We start from the raw sequence: 22810 nt of genomic DNA on the forward strand, positions 1-22810 counted from the left end.
ATAGACGATGATCTTATAAATTGCACAAATCACATTAAAAAAACGTTATTTATTAAAAGATTTAAATTAGAGAAAAATTGATGTGTCCGTGAGAGACATCGTCAAGAGACATTATTATATTTATTATATTTTTTATATTTTTTTATATTTTTCTTTTATATTTTTCTTTTTTTATATTTTTTTTATATTTTTCGTATTTTTTATATTTATTATATTTATTATATTTATATTATTATATTATTATTATATTTATATTATATTTATATTATTATTATTATATTTATATTATTATATTATTATTATATTTATATTATTTTATTATTTTATTATTATTATTTTATTATTATATTATTTTATAATTACATTATTATTATATTTCTATAATAATATTATTTAGAATAAGTAATATTATTATAGAAATATAATAGTAATAGTATTATAAAATACATCGCGATTAACTACTTCAGTGATATATTCAATGCGCATGCGCGAGAAAACCTGGCCCGTCTAACAACACTGATCCGAAGTGACGGCTCGATCAGCGGCTCTAGTCGCGTGCCGTTAGTCCGTTGCGAGTCAACGAAGCTGTTACATGTGTAACGTGGAAGTTGACGGTCCTATTCGGCAGCGGTGTCACGTTTCGCGAATCGTGACCCGCATTAATTATTAATCCGTGGAAAAAAACGCAATTGCATAATGCAATCCCGATAGATAATGCTTTTCGAAAGTGAAGGAAAGAGGGCGAAAGATGATTTTTTCGAGTCAATTCGAATCAGACGAACGAGTATCAATTGGACGGATAATCGAATCTTTTCCGCGAAAAATGTGAAAACATTGTGAGTAAAAATGAAACGAGAGATGGTTAACTGAAGCCATTATTGTCAGGAACTATTGACTTTGAGAAGGTTCTGTATTTCAGGGGAATAATAGATATGTTTCGAATGTGTAGAGGTATAGAGTTACACGTGTTGCCAATCAAAGTCCGTGCAAACTGTTATTGATTGCAACAAGAGAGAAGAGAACCTCAAACTTGTATAAACTTATATATTACATCTACAACTTATATGTATATTTTAACAAATTAATAAATTGATAAAGAATTAGGCTCTGTTATGTATTAAACAACACGATACACGAGAAAAGAGCGATATTATATGTATATATCAATATAAATATATACATATCATTTATTTAAAGATTATTAATTATTAATTTTTATAAACGACATAGATATTTATTCAATTTATGAAATATATGAAATATTAAGTATATCATATACGAAATTAAATATAACATACATGTGTATTGAAATCATGCAAATATACATAAAAACATATTTTTATAAATATATAAAGATTTAATAAATGAACGCCGATTATAATCAATCTGAGATAAAAACGTAGGGATTCTTTAAAAAATAATGAACATGACATTTTTAGTTTGAATGCCAACAGTGATTTCTATGAACAGTTTTTGTGAGTAGGACAAAATATGCTGATCGAAATAATCTGTGATTTTGATAAGAAAATACAGATAGTCATCGAATGTTGAGTAATCATCGATTCTGCGAAGCTCTTTGCGAAGAAGGATATTGATACAATTTTGATACAAGTTGCGAAGAAAAAAATCATAGATCAAAAATATATAAAAAATATATAATTATATAAAAAATATAATATTATAATATTATAATATTAAAAAAATACTATATAAAATATATAATTATATAAAAATATATAAAAATATATAAGGTGATTCGGAAATTCGAAACTCTATAAATACATTTTATACAAAGAGTCTTAAAAAATTATATTCAATAACAAAAATATAATTCTTTTCAAATGTAAATTAAATTCCCTGAACGAAGAGGCAAAGAAAAATAAGTCAAGATGTATGAGGTCTTACGATCTGAAGTACGATGAATGTCAATAATAAGAAAACAACTCTGTGATTCAAATCAAACATATTCTACAGGAAGGAAAAATTAATAAAGAATTTAAAATAAAATAAAGATTAATATAATAAAAAGAAAGAGGCACAATACACGTACAAAACACACACACGTACAAATCTTTGTGATGTGAAAAAACAATAGAAGAAAATATCTGTGATGTATAATAGTTATGAAGAACTAGTCAATATCTAGTCTCGCAATTCTCGAATATTGAAGTGAAACCCGATTCTAATTTCCTTTTTCGTATACGAAACGAGAAGCCAATAAATCATACAATAATCTCGATGAGGTTAGGTGATCGATCGATTTCTTAACCTAAATCATGGCGCCAGCGAACAACCTCGATTGGTCAGAACCGTGTCAGCAGTGGCGATATCCGAAATTCTTTCCGGCAACGGCCGGTCAGAAAAACGAGTGTCCCAAAAGTACCGTGGAATTGAATGGCAAGGAGGCAAACACCGCCTATAAAAAATTCTGCAAGTTTCTGCGCCGATTGGGCAACAAAAAACGTAAGTTCGTCCAGCGGTCGACGTACTTAGACTATTTACATTCCGTTACGTATATTTTATAGCATAACCTTATACAGGATCATTTTATCAAGTATTTTTAAATATTACGAGATTATACTTTAATTGTTGTATAAATAAATTGTAAAATGATATACGTTTGTTTCTACTTTATTATTATTCTAGTATAGTAGTAACAATCTTTAAGTAAAATTACACAGTGTTGCAAAAATATCTATTACACATTAATACAGGGTGTCCCAAAACTCATAATCAATCTTTCAAAGACAGATTCCTGGGATCATTTGGAGACGATTTTTCCTCAGCGAAAATATCGATGAAGGCCATCATTTTTTGCGTGTTCCCGATTTTTGTCATCATATATCTTTGCAATTAAGCCTTAAATTAAAACTCAACTAAAGTAAACTCTATTTAAAATTAATCGAAGAATGTGGTTTTGTCAATATTTTATTTCTACAAAGCTTAGTTTACGAAAAACCCCTTATTTCCAATCACTTATAATTCGAAAATTATTAATGCTTCGACATTTTCGTTGAAGAAAAATCTTCAGATGATCCCAGGAATCTGTCTTTGAAAGATTGATTATGAGTTTCGGGACACCCTGTATATTTTGATTTTGATAAAAAAAATTTATTATTAAATATACAATTAGTTTTTCAATACCTAGAAAAAGTGACTGATTTGACATTTTTTTTATCTGTGTTTTTTTCTTATTAAATCTTAACAATCTCTGGATAAAATTTATATACAACGTTGCAAAAATATCTACAAATATGTATTTTTATTTCTATTGAAAATTTTTTTTATTTACTTTTGAATAATATTCATTATTTGAATTTTCTACGATTTGATTTCGCGTAATTACACTTTTTAACATATACACATATATATTGAATTAATTTATTAAGTTTATTATACTAGAGCTTTTTATTATTATATATTATTATAATATATAGTATATATTATATGATATATATTATATATCATTACATATAGTACATGTTTAAATCTTCTTTGATGGTGATTCTGAGACATCCCACATATACATTCTCATTTTATCAAAGGAAATCAATACTGTCTTTATCTTCTCAAAAAAAGAAAAAGGGAATCGCTGTCCATCGGCGCGTTATCTGGTTTCTAGAGCAATTTCTCGCCGATGTGATTTCCGTTCGAATGATCGATGGATCTTCACGATGACGTATTAATAATATCGTCAAGTATACGGTTCTTTGTGTATCGGGAGCGTGTGATCCTCTGACATTTACGCCTCCTCTCCGGTGCCATATTTACTCTTGATCGTACCTATACTCTGTGTCGCATGGTTTTTCTATCTATTCGAGAGTGAGAGAAACGACAGAACGGGAAAGGGAGAGAGAGAGAGAAAGAGACGGACGAAGGGACGGTGGGAAAATTGATGGGTATCTGTTACCCTCGATACTGTTTCCCGCGAGAACGCTCCGAGGGAGGCTCTTTTCGTTACGGTAACATAACCTGACATGCTTGTTGGAAAATCCAAGTAAATGACCAGTGATTCCTTTTGTGATTATATAAATATAAAGCGAAGTGACAATAAATCTCTAAGATGTATATATATATACAGGGTGTTTCTAAAACTATGTCGGAGATTTTAAGGGCATATTCTAGGGTTTAAAATAAGGATTTAAAATAAGAAAAAAAGTTCATATAAACATGAGTCCAAAAATGCTTTACCTCCGAATTATAGCCCCCTAAAGTTGAGGGAAAAAATCGAAAAATGTATTGTAACTCGGAGACTTTTTCATAGAACGTTAAAGTTTTGCACAGCGTAATAATTAATAATGAGCTTCATTTTTATGTGGTTTTGACAATTTTTTCCCTCAACATTAGAGGGCTATAACTCGGAGGAAAAGTATTTTTGGACCCATGTTTATATGAACTTTTTTTTATTTTAACCCCTAGAATACTCCATTAAAATTTCCGACATAGTTTTAGAAATACCCTGCATATATATATATATATATATATATATATATATATATATATATAGAGAGAGAGAGAGAGAGAGAGAGAGAGAGAGAGAGAGAGAGAGAGAGTGGCCCCGAACGTTCCAGCCAGACTTTGAGATCTTATAGGAAATTTAATTCTGAACAAAAAATTTCCGATAAACATAGGTCGAAAAATACTTCCTTAAGAAGTTATCGCTCAAAAACTTCTGATGAAGGAAGAGCAAAAGGTGAAAAGAAAATGAAATAAAAAGAAAATAAAAAGAAACTAAATAAATTTTTTGAGAAAAACGATAAAAGTAAAAAATAAAAATCTTTTTCTTTTATGAAGATAAAATAATTTTTTTTTTAACTAATATTTTAGTAATAGTACGTAATAGTAGAAAATGAATAAAGACGTTTTTCAAACAATTTATTTAGTTTCATTTTGTTTTTATTTCATTTTCTTTTTACCTTTTGCTCTTCCTTCATTAGAGGTTTTTGAGCGATAACTTCTTAAGGAAGCATTTTGCGACCCATGTTTATAGGAAATTTTTTGTTCAGAATTAAATTTGCTATAAGATCTCAAAGTCTGGCTGGAACGTTCGGGGCAACCATAGGGGCCACCAATATATATATATATATATATATATATATATATATACAGGGTGTCACTTAATTGGCGTCCACTATTTATATAGCGATATTTCTCGTGGAAAACTGAGTCGAAAAGTCCTGAATCATTTTTTTCTATAATGCTTAATAAAGCGGTAATTATTGAGTAAAATTGTGCCAATAAGCATCGACTTTTAGTTTCCTTGAAATTTTCTTTAAGGAAACGCTTTTAACGGAAGAAATATGATTTTTAATGCAAAATAAAGTTTTTTGCATTATAGAAGAAAAATATGGTTTCAAAAAAATTTTTTTCATTATAAAAAAAATGGTTCAGGACTTTTCGACTCAGTTTTCCACGAGGAATATCGCTATATAAATAGTGGACGCCAATTAAATGACACCCTGTATATATTAAATTATGATACAATTGTTATATTAGAAAACTAATGGTTTTTTCAAACCTTAACATTTTTTTATACTCTTTATAACATAATATAAACAAGTGAATGAAGTATATATAATCATGTAATATTAATAATATTGTTATATGACACATAATTTTATTTCTAACGCACAGTTGCATATTTTCTTGATATATTAATAACAAAAGCTGTGTAAAATCAGAAATGTGTCGCGGAAATTGCAACTCTTAGATTTAATCACAGAAAATTGCCTTAGATTCACTCGCCTTTTTGTTGCCGCTTTGATTAATCCCCCTTCCGTTTTTTATTATCCACACGGCTCGTTTCGTTAAAAACTAAGCGCGATCATCATCAGGACAGCCACAAAGAGGCTCTCGATATAACGTCCACCATGGGGAACTCTTACTCAAGTCGCATAAAATGTCACAATGAGAGCCGATATGAGCCTCTAAAGCTCTCTTGCTTCACAGGTAGGGGCTGAGTATCACGCGAAAGGTCGAAGTCTCCTCCGATGCGCGCCTAACGCGATAAAAGGGTCTAACAGTATGCGCGTTGCAGCTGCTACATCGCTTCATTGCATTTTTTGTCTGGATATATGTGTCTGAATATGTGCTGGATTTAGCCTAGCTAGTTGTGAGGTTGGCTGGTTTTTCTAGCTTCGAGTATAGCTTGACCCACTTTTTTCCTGCACAACAATTTTCACTGCATTTGTTCTTTTTTCTCTCTCTCTCTTTCTCTCTCTCTCTCTCTCTCTCTCTCTCTCTCTCCCTCCCTCCCTCCCTCCCTCCCCCTTTCTCTCTTCTTTCTTTTAAGGAATTTCCAAAGATATAAATATTTTGATAATGGGGGGAAGAAGGGAGAAATGCTAACTTTGATAAAGTAATAAAAAATAAATAATTGTATTAATAATTATAAAATAATTTATTTAAAAAATATTTTAATGTTATATTATTAAAATTAAATATATCATATTATTAATATATTAATTAAATTTGTTATATATAAATATTAAATATACTATAATATACTATAATTAACTATATTAAATAACTAATATTAAATAAATAATATAATATTAAGTTTAGTATCTTATAGATATTCTCGCAATATTCCATACATAGGAATGATTCCATAGGATTCCATGGAAAAGATATTTGTTGAAAATTGCCTTATTTTTCGATCTTCCAGTGTTAAATCAAATACGAAATTTTCAAATCCATTATCAATGTAATTACAATAATTACGACTTTCATTGTGTAATCCACAGATGAGATTAGTGATCGTTGCTAATAAATTTTGCGATATTAATAAGTTTTAAGTTTCTATACAATTTTATATATATCAATACAATTCTATATACAGGGTGGCCCCGAACGTTCCAAAAAATTTCGTATAAACATGGGTCGAAAAATGCTTCCTTAAGAAGTTATCGCTCAAAAATCTCTGATGAAGGAGGAGCAAAAAGGTGAAAAGAAAATGAAATAAAAAGAAAATGAAACTAAATAAATTTCTTGAAAAATGTCTTTATTCATTTTCTACTATTACGTGCTATTACTAAAATATTAGTTAAAAAAATTATTTTATTTTCATAAAAGAAAAAGATTTTTATTTTTTATTTTTATCGCTTTTTATTTAAAAAATTTATTTAGTTTCATTTTTTTTTATTCCATTTTCTTTTCACCTTTTGCTCTTCCTTCATCAGAGGTTTTTGAGCGATAACTTTTTAAGGAAGCATTTTTCAACCCATGTTTATAGGAAATTTTTTGCTCAGAATTAAATTTCCTATAAGATCTCAAAGTCTGACTGGAATGTTCGGGGTTACCCTGTATGTATGTATGTATGTATATATATATATATATATATATATATATATATATATATATATATATTCTATATATATCATAAATCACAATTATGAATCATAGATGAGAAAAATTTATTTTAAATTATAGATTATCTTTAAAAAAAAATTTATATGATATAATATAAATATATATGATATAATTTATATGATATAAGATAAATATATCTCATAATAATATAATAAAAATTATATTAAAAAATTATTAAATTAATAATATAAAAATATTAATATATTATTTTATTATTATAAAAATATACATTAATTAGTATAATTATATATATTTTATATTAATTAATTATATATATATATATATATATATATATCTTTATATGATTATATTATCATATAATAATAAAATATTAATCATTTTTTTTTCTTTTTTGTAAAAACTAATTTCGCGAAGTACAAAACGAATAATAAACTCGCGATTCTCGATCTATCAATGATTGATGAGTGAAAATGTCGCGAGTCGCAAACATGTCAGAAGGTAAGACATCATCATCCTCCACGTGGCGATTAGTTGTTCGGTGTATTCGCGGATCAGAAAATTTATATTTGCCTACGGACTCTAAAACAGGTGATTCTCTTATTTTCGAACCAAGAAGCTCATTTTGAGCAGCATTCGTGTTTCGTTAACAATATAATAAAACACAATTTTTATAATTTTTTTTTACACTTTTAGCTTTCCTACTTTCTTTGCAAATGGGAAGTTATATCAGAGTAATTTTTCATTGTATTTAAATATTAGAGTTATTCTTCTTGTCTCACACACACATTAATATATACCATCATTAACATCGCACTAAAGTCATACATATAAATTTATATATATATATATATATATATATATATATATATATATGTATATATATATGTGTATTTATATTTATAATTTTTATTTTTCTATATGTTAATATACAAAAAATTATGAAAATTATTTATTTTAAATTGAGATTTAAATTTTCAATTATTATAAAAACAATTTTATTATTATCCAAATATATTAAATAAAACAAAATACCTATTAAAGGGCAAAGAAAATGTCTTGAAGTGTGTTAAAAAATAGATATTTTTATAACGATTTTTTTAATAATTATAATTTTATTCTTGTAATCTTTTATTGTAACATCTTTACTATATCTATGAATGAGCTGTTTTATACAGAGTGTCCCAAAAGTCCCGGACCGGTCGAATATTTCATAAACTATGCACTTTAGAAAGAAATGTTTCAGACAAAAGTTGTATGACTTGAAGGGAGCCATCAGATAATGGCAATGATTTGACATGGGAGAATCATTTAAAAGTCACGTGAAGATCAATTTCTTAAATGGAACCCCCTATTTTTTATTACATATTCGTGTAACTTATCTCGAGAGCTTTCCAAAACACTATAATAAAGTATTTCTTCATTGAATATTTTTCGAATCATTGAATATTTTTCTTCATTCAATACCTTTCGACAGTTGTTTTAAAAGAAATATGTAATTGTTAATTGCAAATTACATATTTTTTTCTTAAAAACAATTATGTTTTTTCTTTACACCAATTGATTTCTCTCATTATTTCGTACATAAAAGTATTAAGGTAAAATAATCGAAAAATGAATATTTTACTAGATATTTTATGGTTTATGCAAAATTAAGAAATGATTTCAAGTCTCATAACTCGAAAAGTACTCAATGAAAAAATACTTTATTATAGTGTTTTGGAAAGCTCTCGAGATAAGCTACACGAATATGTAATAAAAAATAGGGAGTTTCATTTAAGAAATTGACGATGATCTTCACGTAACTTTCAAATGACTCTCCCATGTCAAATCATTTCCACTATCTGATGGCCCCCTTCAAGCCATACAACTTTTGTCTGAAACATTTCTTTCTAAAGTGCATAGTTTATGAAATATTCGACCGGTCCGGGACTTTTGGGACACTCTGTATATAAATCTTATATGAGACTTCTTATAAGAAATCTTATAAGAAACTTATATGTGTGATATATTCTTTGTGTACGTCTTATTTCAAGTAACATATATGTCTGATGACGTCTTATTCAAATAACTTAACATATATGTGTCTGATGACGCAGTCAAGATATAGAGATGCATTTAACAAATAAGAATACAAATCATCGACCCTCGGAAAATGGCAAAGGTACAATGTGCGCGAAGCTATTTCCAGAAAGAAGTTTACATTGTACAACACGCCGATAGAGAAACTGCGAGATTGTGATAGTTTGTTTATTCATCAAGGTCATCCCCTTGAAAGCGCACTCTGACAATCGTCGATAAAAAAGGCTCAATGTGCAATTGTAGATATTCACCTCCTATGTTTCATATAACACATCTTCATGTTTGTTTCTTCCTGAATAGGATAACTAGCCGAAATTTGTTTGCTTGGATATTGAAAACAGAGGAAATCGGAGAAAATAATATCGTTGAAATGAAAATCGCGTAAACTGCAGACTATAAATTATATTTTTTCAGCAACTATTTCCGGTACGTGTAAATCGCACGGTGATTTATCCCGCAAGTCGCATAGTTCGAAAGTAGTAGCGAAAACAAATCAAGGATTAGGCTATTCCTGGTCGTCGTATGTAGGCCCATGTCCGAGAACCACACATGAAAATAGCAGCGATGACTGTAGGGACCGAGATATTATAATTTATGTAACGGTTTTCGGAATTGCAATTTTTAACACGACACACATAACTTTTTTTTATATTTCTACGAAATGTAGTAATGTAATAGACTATTAGAAGTCATCGAAATAATGAACAACGAGATTTATAATTATAATTAATTATTATAATACATATATAATAATATTATTTTGTATAGGATGAGGAAAAAGTATGGGAACCTTTAAATTTTTCGAAAATTATGCATTTTAGAAACAAATGTTTCAGACAAAAGTTGTAGGGTTTCAAGTAACGCATTACGTAGCAATATCACTATGACTTTAAACAGCACTGTCAAAGTCACATAAAAATCAGTTCGAATTTTTTAAATGGAACCCCTTATTTTTTATTACACATTCTTATAGCTTGTTTCAAGAGCTTTCCAAAACACTATATTAAAGTGTTTTTTCATTGAGTACTTTTCGAGTTATGAGGCTTGAAATCATTTCTTAATTTTTCCTAAACCATAAAATATTTAATAAAATATTCATTTTTTTTATTATCTCACCTTTATACTTTTATGCATAAGATAATGTGAAGAATCAATTGGTATAAAAAAAACATAATTTTGAAGAAAAAATATTTTATTGTTTATGGTTTATGTAAAATTAAGAAATTATTTCGAGCCTTATAACTTGAAAAGTACTCACTGAAAAAATACTTTATTATAGTGTTTTGGAAAGCTCTTCAAACAAGCTACAAGAATATATAATAAAAAGTAGGGGGTTTTATTTAAAAAATTCCAAGTGATTTTTATGTGACCTTAACAGTGCTATTCAAGGTTATACTGATATTGCTACGTAATGCATTACTTGAAACCTTACAACTTTTGTCTGAAACATTTGTTTCTAAAATGCATAGTTTTCGAAAAATTTAGGGGTTTCCATACTTTTTCCTCACCCTGTACATATAATTATATATTATGTATTTTATATTATATAGTATATATTAATATATTATATATTAAATATTGTATTAATATAATATAATTTGTAATATATTAAAATACAATATTCAATATATAATATATCATAATTATTATTTAATACATACATATATAATTTCTATGTCTTAATGTAATAAAAATTTTTGTAAATTAACTTATTGCCTTTCATGTAGTTGAAATTCCGGATTATTTATGAATTTTTTAAACAATTATATTACCGATATGACTATATTTTATTTACAATCTTGCAAAAAAAAAATCTTGGAAAATTCCTGAAAAATGGCTTCCTGCACATTTCCTGCTTTTTAGAGAAAGTTTGGTGTTCCATTTTTATTTCTACTTCTTTTCCTGTACCGTGGTCTTTTCCGATTTGTTTCTATGGGTGGTGCAATGTACCCTGCAGGCAAGGATGGCAGCAAGGTAACAACCGTAGTGGCGACTCCCGGAGCAGGACCAGATCGTCCCCAAGAGGTCGCGTACACTGACACCAAGGTCATCGGCAATGGCAGCTTTGGCGTGGTATATCAAGCCAAACTCTGTGACTCGGGTGAGATGGTCGCCATCAAGAAAGTTCTTCAGGATAAACGATTTAAAGTAAGCATATTTACATTGCTTTCTAATATATATACAGGGTGGCCCCGAACGTTCCAACCAGGAACCAATATAAATAAAATTTCCTATAAACCAATGTTTATAGGAAATTTTTTGTTCAGAATTAAATTTCCTATAAGATCTCAAAGTCTGGCTGGAACGTTCGGGCCCACCCTGTATAGACAAAGGAAAAATCGTCTCCAAATGATCCCAGGATTCTGTCTTTGAAAGATTGATTATGTGTTTTGGGACACCCTGTATATGTATAAAATAATATATAAGAAATAAAAAATAACGAACTCTAAATAAAAAAAAATCTATGTTCTACATTTAACGCACATTTTTATTTATTTTGTTAGATGGATTTTATTTGATTTAATTCTGTGTGTTATTTCATTTTATATTATCCTATCTTTTTATTCTATATTTGTAATTTCTGTTCGTTTGCTTTTTTCTTCTTTTATTTTTTATCACGTTTTAGCGTTCCACTTTATTTTATTTATTTAATGAATCTATTAAATATATATTAATTAATGAGACTCTGTGATTTTTTTTTCAGAACAGAGAATTACAAATTATGCGACGCCTCGAGCACTGCAACATTGTGAAACTCAAATATTTCTTTTATTCTAGTGGTGATAAGGTAATTATCTTATCTTTAAACCTTCCATAAATTTTAAGCAAAGATGGAGCTTTTGTCTGTCATACGAAAATTCAAAGATTCTGTCATTTCGTCAAGAATCGTGAAAAAAAAAACGACGCGAAATATGCGATTAATCATTACAGCCATTGATTAGCGCGCGATTATGGATTTTATTGCTATTGATTTATTATGTAATGACGTGTGCTTATAAAATAAAAACGAAAGATGTTTATTTAATGCATGCCACATTGTTATCTTTTAGAACATCTTAACCGCGACTAATCCGGTTTTTCACGTTGACGTAAGTTGAAGCACACCCAGTAGTTTGTGCTAAATTCCCCCTTTTGGTGAAAAAAAAAATGTAGGCAAATTTTCGCTTTCACATAAGACCGTACATCTTCACATTCGTATCATTCTTCTGAAATGTCATTTTTTAAAGTCTTATTTTTCATCTGGATCTAGATAGATCACACTGCTTCGCTAATCTTGTTATCTCGTACTTGGAAGGCGTGTGTGTTAATTTAAATGTTAATAACATGACAGCGTCGATATGTGTGTCCAAAAGAGATAATGAAGCGTATGGTTCAAACGACGTAGCGCCTATAATTGCTATAATTATTAACTAATTTTAATCACAAATTCTTGGATATATTTTTTATCGATTTTTAATTTTGAAAAATTAACACTAAAGAAAAAAGATTTTTCGGACAATGAGTAGTTTATATTTTTATATTCTAATAATTTTCTCTTGTAATTTTTCAAAATATTTGTAAGATTATAAATATTTGAAAATTAGAAAGTTAGGGTGAAAAAAAATTTATACCGAAGTATTTAAAAGCTCAAATAAAAGTAAGAATAAATGACCTTAGATTTTGATTGAAGAGAATTTGTCATTAAAATTTATATTGCGAATTGTGGAACACTTAGTGTTTGCTGGTATCTAGATAAAATCATCTAGATAATCATCTAAATAAAGAAATGGATTATCTTTATCTTTAACTAGATGAAGAAATACAAAGTATCTTTATCTTAGATGAAAAATATATGTCATCTTATCTAAAAATTGTCTAAGATGACGTTTTCATTATGCAAAAAAGTTTTCCAGGCAAGCTTCTAAAAATCTATCTAAAATATATAAAATATATTTTTTATATTATTATTAATATATTATAAATATATTATAAATATATTATAAATGTAAATTAATAAATAAATATTTATCATATCATTTATATACCTTTTTGCTGTTATTTCTTTATAATATTAAATATTCTTTAGGAAAAGAGAAAGAATATGTGTTTATGATTTTACTATTCCATTTATAATCTGCGTCACATTTTTTACAAATATTTATAGTCTTCTAAAATAAACAAAAATATCTAAATAATTATCTAGATTATCGCAATAATTATCTCATCTTTCATGTAAATTAAGTAAAAGCAAAATCATCTTTATCTCATCTAAGATAAATTTACAGATTTTTATCTTTATCTTTATCTAGATAATTTTGAAATTATCTACAGCAAACACTGGGAACACTCCATATATTTTTTTGGCGATATCATAATCGATGTTTGGTTTTGAAGTAGTGTGCCTTTGAAACGACAAATATTTGTAGACAAATGTCAAGATTTGAATATCACAGAATTATCTCTTTTTCTTCTGTTTTTATAGAAGGACGAGGTTTATCTCAATCTAGTCCTGGAATACATACCCGAAACTGTGTACAAAGTCGCTCGACATTATAGCAAAAGCAAGCAGACGATACCAATCAGCTTTATCAAGGTGAGTTATTTTCAATATTTCTAGAGAATATAAAAGAAAAAATAAAAATCATATATTTTCCTAAATATATTTCCTAAATATATTCGTACTTTGTTTTTATTCAAGTAAAATTTGTGAATTAATTACTATACAAATTAATAAATTATTAAAATAATATTAAAATAATAATATTATTAAAATATAATTATTAAAATAATAATAATGTTATTAAAATAATAATATTATTAAAATGTAATTATTATTAAAATAATAATAATATTATTAAAATAATTGCAATACAAAAATTTTCATAAACTTATATCAATGCGTATAATGTATAATATAAAAGAAGATAACCTTTGGTTCTTTTACAGCTGTATATGTATCAACTGTTCCGTTCATTGGCGTATATTCACTCGTTGGGTATCTGCCACAGAGATATTAAGCCGCAGAATCTACTCTTAGATCCAGATACCGGCGTCTTGAAGCTATGCGATTTCGGTTCGGCTAAGCATCTAGTGAAAGGCGAGCCTAATGTGTCTTACATTTGCAGTCGCTATTATCGTGCACCTGAGCTCATCTTTGGTGCTATTGATTATACTACAAAGATCGGTAAGCTACAATGTAATGACATTACACCCTTTGAGTGATGTTGCATCTTAAAAGTCGAGGAATCATCTTTAACCACGCTCTATCTTTTTCATAACTCGTATGTTAAATTATTCAATCTTTATCAGATACCTGCTCAAATCATTTAGACTTCCATAAAGGATAATAAAATGTAGAAAATTTGATTTTTTTTTTAATATTTATATCATAATACTTTTTAGTATATACAGAGTGAGGAAAAAGTATGGAAACCCCTAAATTTTTCGAAAACTATGCATTTTAGAAACAAATGTTTCAGACAAAAGTTGTAAGGTTTCAAGTAATGCATTACGTAGCAATATCAGTATAACCTTGAATAACACCGTCAAGGTCACATAAAAATCACTTGGAATTTTTTAAATGGAACTCCCTACTTTTTATTATATATTGTTGTAGCTTGTTTCAAGAGCTTTCCAAAACACTATAATAAAGTATTTTTTCAGTGAGTACTTTTCAAGTTATAAGGCTCGAAATACTTTCTTAATTTTACATAAACCATAAACAATAAAATATTTTTTCTTCAAAATTATGTTTTCTTTTACACCAATTGATTCTTTACAATATTTTTTCTTCAAAATTATGTTTTTTTTTACACCAATTGATTCTTTACTCATTCTTTATCTTATGCATAAAAGTATGAAGGTGAGATAATAAAAAAATGAATATTTTGTTAAATATTTTATGGTTTAGGAAAAATTAAGAAATGATTTCAAGCCTCATAACTCGAAAAGTACTCAATGAAAAAACACTTTAATATAGTGTTTTGGAAAACTCTTGAAACAAGCTATAAGAATGTGTAATAAAAAATAGGGGGTTCCATTTAAAAAATTCGAACTGATTTTTATGTGACCTTGACAGTGCTGTTTAAGGTCATAGTGATATTGCTACGTAATGCGTTACTTGAAACCCTACAACTTTTGTCTGAAACATTTGTTTCTGAAATGCATAATTTTCGAAAAATTTAAAGGTTTCTCCATACTTTTGCCTCACCCTGTACAATACTAATATTTAATAACTTGTTTATATTTATTAATATAATATATTTAGTATATTATGAATATTCAATATTTATATTTATTAATAGTATTATATTTCTCTTATCTAATTTAATTTTCTTGACATATTTTTCTCATTTTCCCAATAGATGTTTGGAGCGCAGGTTGCGTGCTGGCAGAATTGTTGCTAGGCCAACCGATATTTCCCGGCGATAGTGGTGTCGATCAGCTGGTAGAAATTATCAAAGTCCTTGGTACGCCTACGCGCGATCAGATACGTGAGATGAATCCCAACTATACCGAATTCAAATTTCCACAAATTAAGTCGCATCCTTGGCAAAAGGTAAAATTTATTATTCACAAATAATTTTACAATATCTCATTATATACCTAACACATAATATTTACACACACACACACACGCGCGCGCGCGCGCGCGCGCACGCACGCACGCACGCACACCCATCCAGCAACATTTTACCACATACTTCTCTTTATCTCATGGTCGTCTCGTCTTGTCACATGTGTTTATCATTTTGTGACTAAAAACTCGTTATAAATGACTGAAGAGCCAATTTGAAATCCATATTTTTGAAAATAGAAGTAATAAAAATTACTTCAATTTTTCAAATATTTTGGATTTTTTCGAAATATGTATAAATTTCAAACGGTTAAATAACAAAAAAGTTACTCTTAATTTTATAACAAAAGGAGAGAAGAGATAGGATCAAATTTTCGCTGAGATATCGTAATAAGGAATTACTCAATGCATACTTTCGGAAAAAAAGGAAAGTATTTTTACATTTCCTTATTTAAAATTCGATCAATGACGCATTAGCGGCATTAGCGGTTCGATAGTGCCATTCATCAATACATGTACTCGTGGTTTGCAGTATATGCTTCAGCGAATGAGTGAAACACCTGTGTGTTCCACGGAGCACCAGAAGATTAGAGTAAGTGGTCCAACTTGCAACGAGTCTTATTCAACATATAACTGGTACAAACTTTCTCTATCTTGGCTCATTGTACTAACATCCAAACTTCCATCTTGATATTCAGATGAGCGTGCGGATTTCTCTCCAATCTGTCCGGTAAACTAACTTTAAGAAGGATAAAAAAAAGAGGGACAAGAAATTTTTGTACTATTTTCTTTTTATGATCAATTGTCTTTCTCATGAGAATCTCCTTGTTGCTCGGTTCATCTCATCTGTTAACGTTACTAACGATCTATCGTACCTCTTGTATTTGTTATGGCGACTGAAAATAATTTAAGTATCACTTACTCTTATGTTCTGGTGATATTTGAGATTTGCATTTACACCAAACAAGAAATGAATAACAATATTTTGGCCTTTCGTGTTTATCAAGAGTAGTGCTTGTGAAGTCTGTATTGTTCATTTTTCTAAACGTACACACTTATATTCATTTACGTTGTATACTTATTCAACTATCATGTTGATACAACATTAAATAGAAAGATTGCACGCGCACACACACACACACACAAACATACGCATACACACACACACACACACACACACACACACACACACACAGAGTGTCCCAAAAGTCCCGGACCGGTCGAATATTTCATAAACTATGCACTTTAGAAAGAAATGTTTCAGACAAAAGTTGTATGGCTTGAAGGGGGCCATCAGATAGTGGCAATGATTTGACATGGGAAAGTCATTTGAAAGAAACGTGAAGATCACCGTCAATTTTTTAAATGGAACTCCCTATTTTTTATTACATATTCGTGTAGCTTATCTCGAGAGCTTTCCAAAACACTATAATAAATTATTTTTCCATGAAGTACTTTTCGAGTTATGAGGCTTGAAATCATTTCTTAATTTTACATAAACCATAAAATATCTTGTAAAACATTCATTTTACAATTATCTTACCTTAATACTTTTATGCACAAAATAATGAGGAATCAATTGGTGTAAAGAAAACATACATTTGTTTTTAAGAAAAAATATGGAATTGTTAATTGCAAATTACATATTTTTTCTTAGAAACAACTATGTGTTTTCTTTACACTAATTGATTCCTCTCATTATTTTGTACATAAAAATATTAAGGTAAGATAATCGAAAAATAAACATTTTACAGGATATTTTATGGTTTATGTAAAATTAAGAAATGACTTCAAGCCTCATAATTCGAAAAGTATGAAAAATAATTTATTATAGTGTTTTGGAAAGCTCTCGAGGTTAGCTACAAGAATATGCAATGAAAAATAGGTGGGTTTCATTTAAAAAATTGAAGCTGACCTTCACATAACTTTGACAACGCTATTTGAGGTCATAATAATGTTGTGTAATGCGCCACATAAAACCTTATAATTTTGTATGAAACATTTTTTTTTAAATGTGTATTTTTCGAAATATTAAGGGGTATCCAGAGTTTTTCCCAACCCTGTATATATACATACACACATAGGATGGAGAAAAATAATAAAACACCTTGATATTTCGAAAAGGATTTTAAAAAAATGTTTTAAACAAAAGACTTTAAGTGTTTTCAATTTAATTCAGTTATCGAATGATATTAATACTTTGATCTTGACACTTTGTGAAAATCATTTCATTGAAGATTAAAGATTCATTTCCAAAATTTTTTAAACAGGAACTTTTTTTAAAATTCTTACAGCTAATGTTAAAACGTTTTCAAAATACGTTTACTTAAATTCTTTTTCATTAAGAACTTCTTAAGTTGTAAACCATCGAACTTTTGCTAAATCAGACAACTAAACTCTTAATGTAAGATGATAATATTTTAAAAGCATCTTGATATGAGTTACAGAAATATGTAATAATAGAAATTTAAAAAATTCAAAACGACCTTTATGTGATCTTAACAAAGTAATCCAAAATTAAAATACTACCATTCAATATAACATGAAATCTTTTGTTTAAAATAATTATTTCCAAAAAAATCTAGTCTTCGAAATAGAATAAATGTTTCATTGTTTTTTTGCACATCTCGTATGTATGTATGTATGTGTATGTATGTGTATGTATATATGTGTATGTGTAAAAGAAAACCATATGGTACAGATGTTTCTAGATAATACCAATCATAATTATTTTATCTTCAATTCTCAGCAAGTATAAAGGATATCTTTTTAGCATCGTAAAATGAAATACAGGAACTGAAATCTTAAAACGGAATATTTAAAATCATTATCTAATTTTAAATACAGCCAATTGCAACATTATATGTACAATTTTAAATTTTGTAATTTTTTTCCACAGGTTAATAACACAGGCCTGCGAGAGTCAGTTACAAAAAACAGAGTAAATAGGTGAATCTGATAGATTTTTGAAAAACTGAGTAAGTAGGTGAATCTGGCTGCAGAATTTCCCCAGCACGTCAAGTTTTTAAATAATTTATGATTAAGTAATTCAAAAATGGCTATTTTGGCCAATTTCATGAATTTATTATGGGAGAACCTAATTTTTTTTAATATTTCTGCAAATGGCATTGTATGATACTATTCTTCACTTTTCAAATTCATCTTCGATTGCTGTCGCACGATTTTTTTTTGCTGAAGTATAAAGTTGTAAGAAAATTTACGTTAAAGAAATTTTTTTATATATGTAAGCATTAATATGGCAGTCATATCATATCCGTCATCTTAAAATTTTACATCTGTCAGGTTTGATTGTCGAAAAAGTCCTGTAGAAATATATCTACAGTTATTACACATTTTGATGAATTTTTCTAAATTTTATATCTTTTTATTACGATTCTGTGCTCATCATATTAGATCCGCCATTTTTAATTTCAAAAATGACAGGCGATGTTCAAACATTTATGTTTTTACCCAAATTTTAATTCGTGATAAAACAGAGAAGTGACACTGTTGACTGGAATAGTTTATTGGATCACTATACATGACCAGTCTTATAATTTCTATATCTCAGCGAAAAAAAATCATGCGGCAACAATCGAAAATGGATTTGAAAGATAAAGACTAGTGCTATATGACGCCATTGGCAGAAATATTTTAAAAAATTAGGTTCCCTCATAATAAATGAAAATGGCCAAATAGCTATTTTTGGATTATTTAATCACAAATTACTTAAAAACCTAACGTACTGGAGAAATTCTGCGACCAAATTCGTTTTCAGCATCAAAAAATATATCAGATTTACCTACTCTGCTTTAAAACTACTAAACTAATAAAACCTAAAATTTCACAGGTCTGTGTAATCAAAGATATTAGTAAAAAATTTTTTTTAATTTTATTTCTATAACGTCTTAAAATCAACAACATTTTGCAAGTTGGTATTTTTCATATTTGGCAAGTTATTATATTAATATATTTATTTATTATATTATATTATTATATTAATATATTAAACATATATATTTATATATACAGGGTGACCGCGAACGTCCAGCCAGACTTTGAGGTCTTATAGGAAATTTAATTTAATTAATCTGAACAAAAAATTTCCTATAAACATGGATCGAAAAATGCTTCCTTAAGAAGTTATCGCTCAAAAACCTCTGATGAAGGAAGAGCAAAAAGTGAAAAGAAAATGAAACTAAATAAATTTCTTGAAAAATGTCTTTATTCATTTTCTACTATTACGTGCTATTACTAAAACATTAGTTTAAAAAAAATTATTTTATTTTTATAAAAGAAAAAGATTTTTATTTTTTATTTTTATCGTTTTTTTCAAGAAATTTATTTAGTTTCATTTTCTTTTTATTTCATTTTCTTCTTACCTTTTGCTTTTCCTTCATCAGAGGTTTTTGAGCGATAACTTCTTAAGGAAGCATTTTTTGACCCATGTTTATAGAACATTTTTTATTCAGAATTAAATTTCCTATAAGATCTCAGAGTCTGGCTGGAACGTTCGGAACCACCCTGTATATACAGGGTGACCCATTTTAATTCATCCAGTTGATTATCTCGAAAATCAAGCCCAGGAGAAAAAAATGTTTCAGACAAAAGTTGTTTGATTTCGAGGAGGCTATAAGATGGTACCATTGGTTTAATCTTGAAGAGTCATTTGAAGGTCACGCGAAGGCTACTTCAATATTTTTTAATGGAACACCCTATATATTTTTATATATTCTTGTAGCTCATCTCGAGATCTTTCCAAAACACTATAATAAAGTATTTCTTCATTGAATACTTTTCGAGTTATGAGGCTTGAAATAATTTCTTAATTTTACATAAACCATAAAATATCTAGTAAAACATTCATTTTTCAATTATCTTACCTTAATACTTTTATGTACAAAATAATGAGAGGAATCAATTGGTGTAAAGAAAACATACAGTTGTTTTTAAGAAAAAATATGGAATTTGCATTTAACAATCAAACACACACATATTGTTAAAAACGAAATCTTTATAATTTAAAATAAATAAAATTAACTGCTAAAGATTAGATGATACTTTATGGATTCCGCGATAGAAAAAGAACATGATAAAAAATTGATGATATTTTAAGGGCTAAGGAATAAAAAATGTTTACATTATTAATATTCTATTCTATTAGGCTACTAATTCAACTTTTAATCTTGAATAAAATCTTACAATGCAGCAGGGAGCCGTTCAGCTGGCGTTTTACAACACTTTTTATTAATCTATTCAAACTCATAGAGACAGAAAAGCTTTTGAAATATTCTAATTGAAGCATTAACTGGACTACACCCGTACTTAATCTTCTTTCTTACTGCTTCATCAAAAAATCATAAAATTATGATAAAGATTTATATAACGTTTTTATAATTAATAACGTTTAAATAATTTTATTATAATAATTTATAATAAAGGATTTTTTTTTATAATAATTTATAATAAATGATTTTTTCGCTCTCACTTTATAATGATCGAATAACAATTTAATGATATCAAGGTATCAAGTGCAATTTAACATGGATTCGATAATGATTGCAGGTATTCAGGGCGCGTACCCCACCAGAGGCGATGGACCTGGTGGCACGATTACTGGAATATACACCATCGCTGCGTATGACGCCGCTGCAGGCATGCGCGCATTCCTTTTTCAATGAACTACGTGAGCAGGGAACGCGACTACCAAGTGGACGCGAACTACCGCCGCTGTTTAACTTCACCGAACACGAGCTGCGCATCCAACCGGTTCTCAACAGCATGCTGATACCCAAATACATGCAATCGGCCACCGCTACCACCGGTACGGAGGGGAATCCTGGCGGGGGCGGCGGGGGTGGAGGTGGCGGCCAATCGGACGCCACAGGCGCCGCCGCCAGCGCTAGCGGTAACTCTAATGATAATAGCGTTACCAATCCTAACACCACCATCAGCACCAACACCATCAGTACCAATACGCAAAATACCGACTCCAGCCAATCGAATATGGCTTGAATCGCTCTTTGTTCACTTTTTTCTTTCTTTCTTTTTTTTTTAACGTTATCAAAGAATCAGATTACAGTGGCATGACGAATCTAATCTATCTTCTGACGAGGATGTCCATGTTGTAAATGCGATACATATTGCATTGTGGAGTTTATAGATGTAAGATTTTTTCACCTTCTAGAGCGAGAAGTATAAGCGTAATACAAGCGACGCGACTCGGCGAAATTAAGGTTTCTAATTCATCGTATAATAATCATATTAGACATTTGTGACATCAGAAAAGGATTGTACGTGTTGAAATAAATCATCCTATCCGTGCATATTGCGCAACTCATTGAGGGAATGGAATTTATGAAACATGCTCACTCTTCATTTACAAATTGAAAGCTCCTGTCATACAATTAATTTTATAGCAAATATGAAATATGTATATTATGTATGTTATATACATATATATATTCTCATACCATATCTATGATTGATATCTGAAAGCTCGATTTTATAAATTTTAGCGAGCTAAATTTTATTGAGCTATATAAGGAGCTATACAGGGTGGCCCCGAACGATAGGAAATTTAATTCTGAACAAAAAATTTCCCATATCCAAAAATGCTTCTTTAAGAAGTTATCGCTCAAAAATCTCTGATGAAGAAAATGAAACTAAATAAATTTCTTGAAAAAAACGATAAAAATAAAAAATAAAAATCTTTTTCTTTTATGAAAATAAAATAATTTTTTTTTAACTAATATTTTAGTAATAGCACGTAATAGTAGAAAATGAATAGACATTTTTCAAGAAATTTATTTAGTTTCATTTTCCTTTTATTTCATTTTCTTT

General features: G+C 28.6%; 1 protein-coding gene across 4 annotated transcripts in view; it reads left to right on the plus strand.

Moving 5' to 3' along the window:
* Positions 1–22562, plus strand: part of LOC105258655 (glycogen synthase kinase-3 beta) — a 59088-nt gene extending 36526 nt beyond the window's left edge. The window contains exons 1-7 of one of the 4 annotated variants that reach the window (XM_025414885.1): positions 538–836; positions 11369–11559; positions 12116–12199; positions 13874–13984; positions 14338–14575; positions 15756–15949; positions 21533–22562. In XM_025414885.1, the coding sequence (XP_025270670.1) occupies positions 11518–11559; positions 12116–12199; positions 13874–13984; positions 14338–14575; positions 15756–15949; positions 21533–21982 (1119 nt within the window). In that variant the 5' untranslated portion in view covers positions 538–836; positions 11369–11517 and the 3' untranslated portion in view covers positions 21983–22562. Of the gene's footprint in view, positions 1–537; positions 837–1838; positions 2464–11347; positions 11560–12115; positions 12200–13873; positions 13985–14337; positions 14576–15755; positions 15950–21532 lie in introns of those variants that run through there. The other 3 variants (XM_011270072.3, XM_020029810.2, XM_011270073.3) reach the window with 3 other exon arrangements.
* Positions 22563–22810: the final 248 nt, after the last annotated feature.

The sequence above is a fragment of the Camponotus floridanus genome, unplaced genomic scaffold (genome assembly GCF_003227725.1).
Source record: "Camponotus floridanus strain SB8 unplaced genomic scaffold, Cflo_v7.5 scaffold90, whole genome shotgun sequence".
Taxonomy (NCBI): Eukaryota; Metazoa; Arthropoda; class Insecta; order Hymenoptera; family Formicidae; genus Camponotus; species Camponotus floridanus.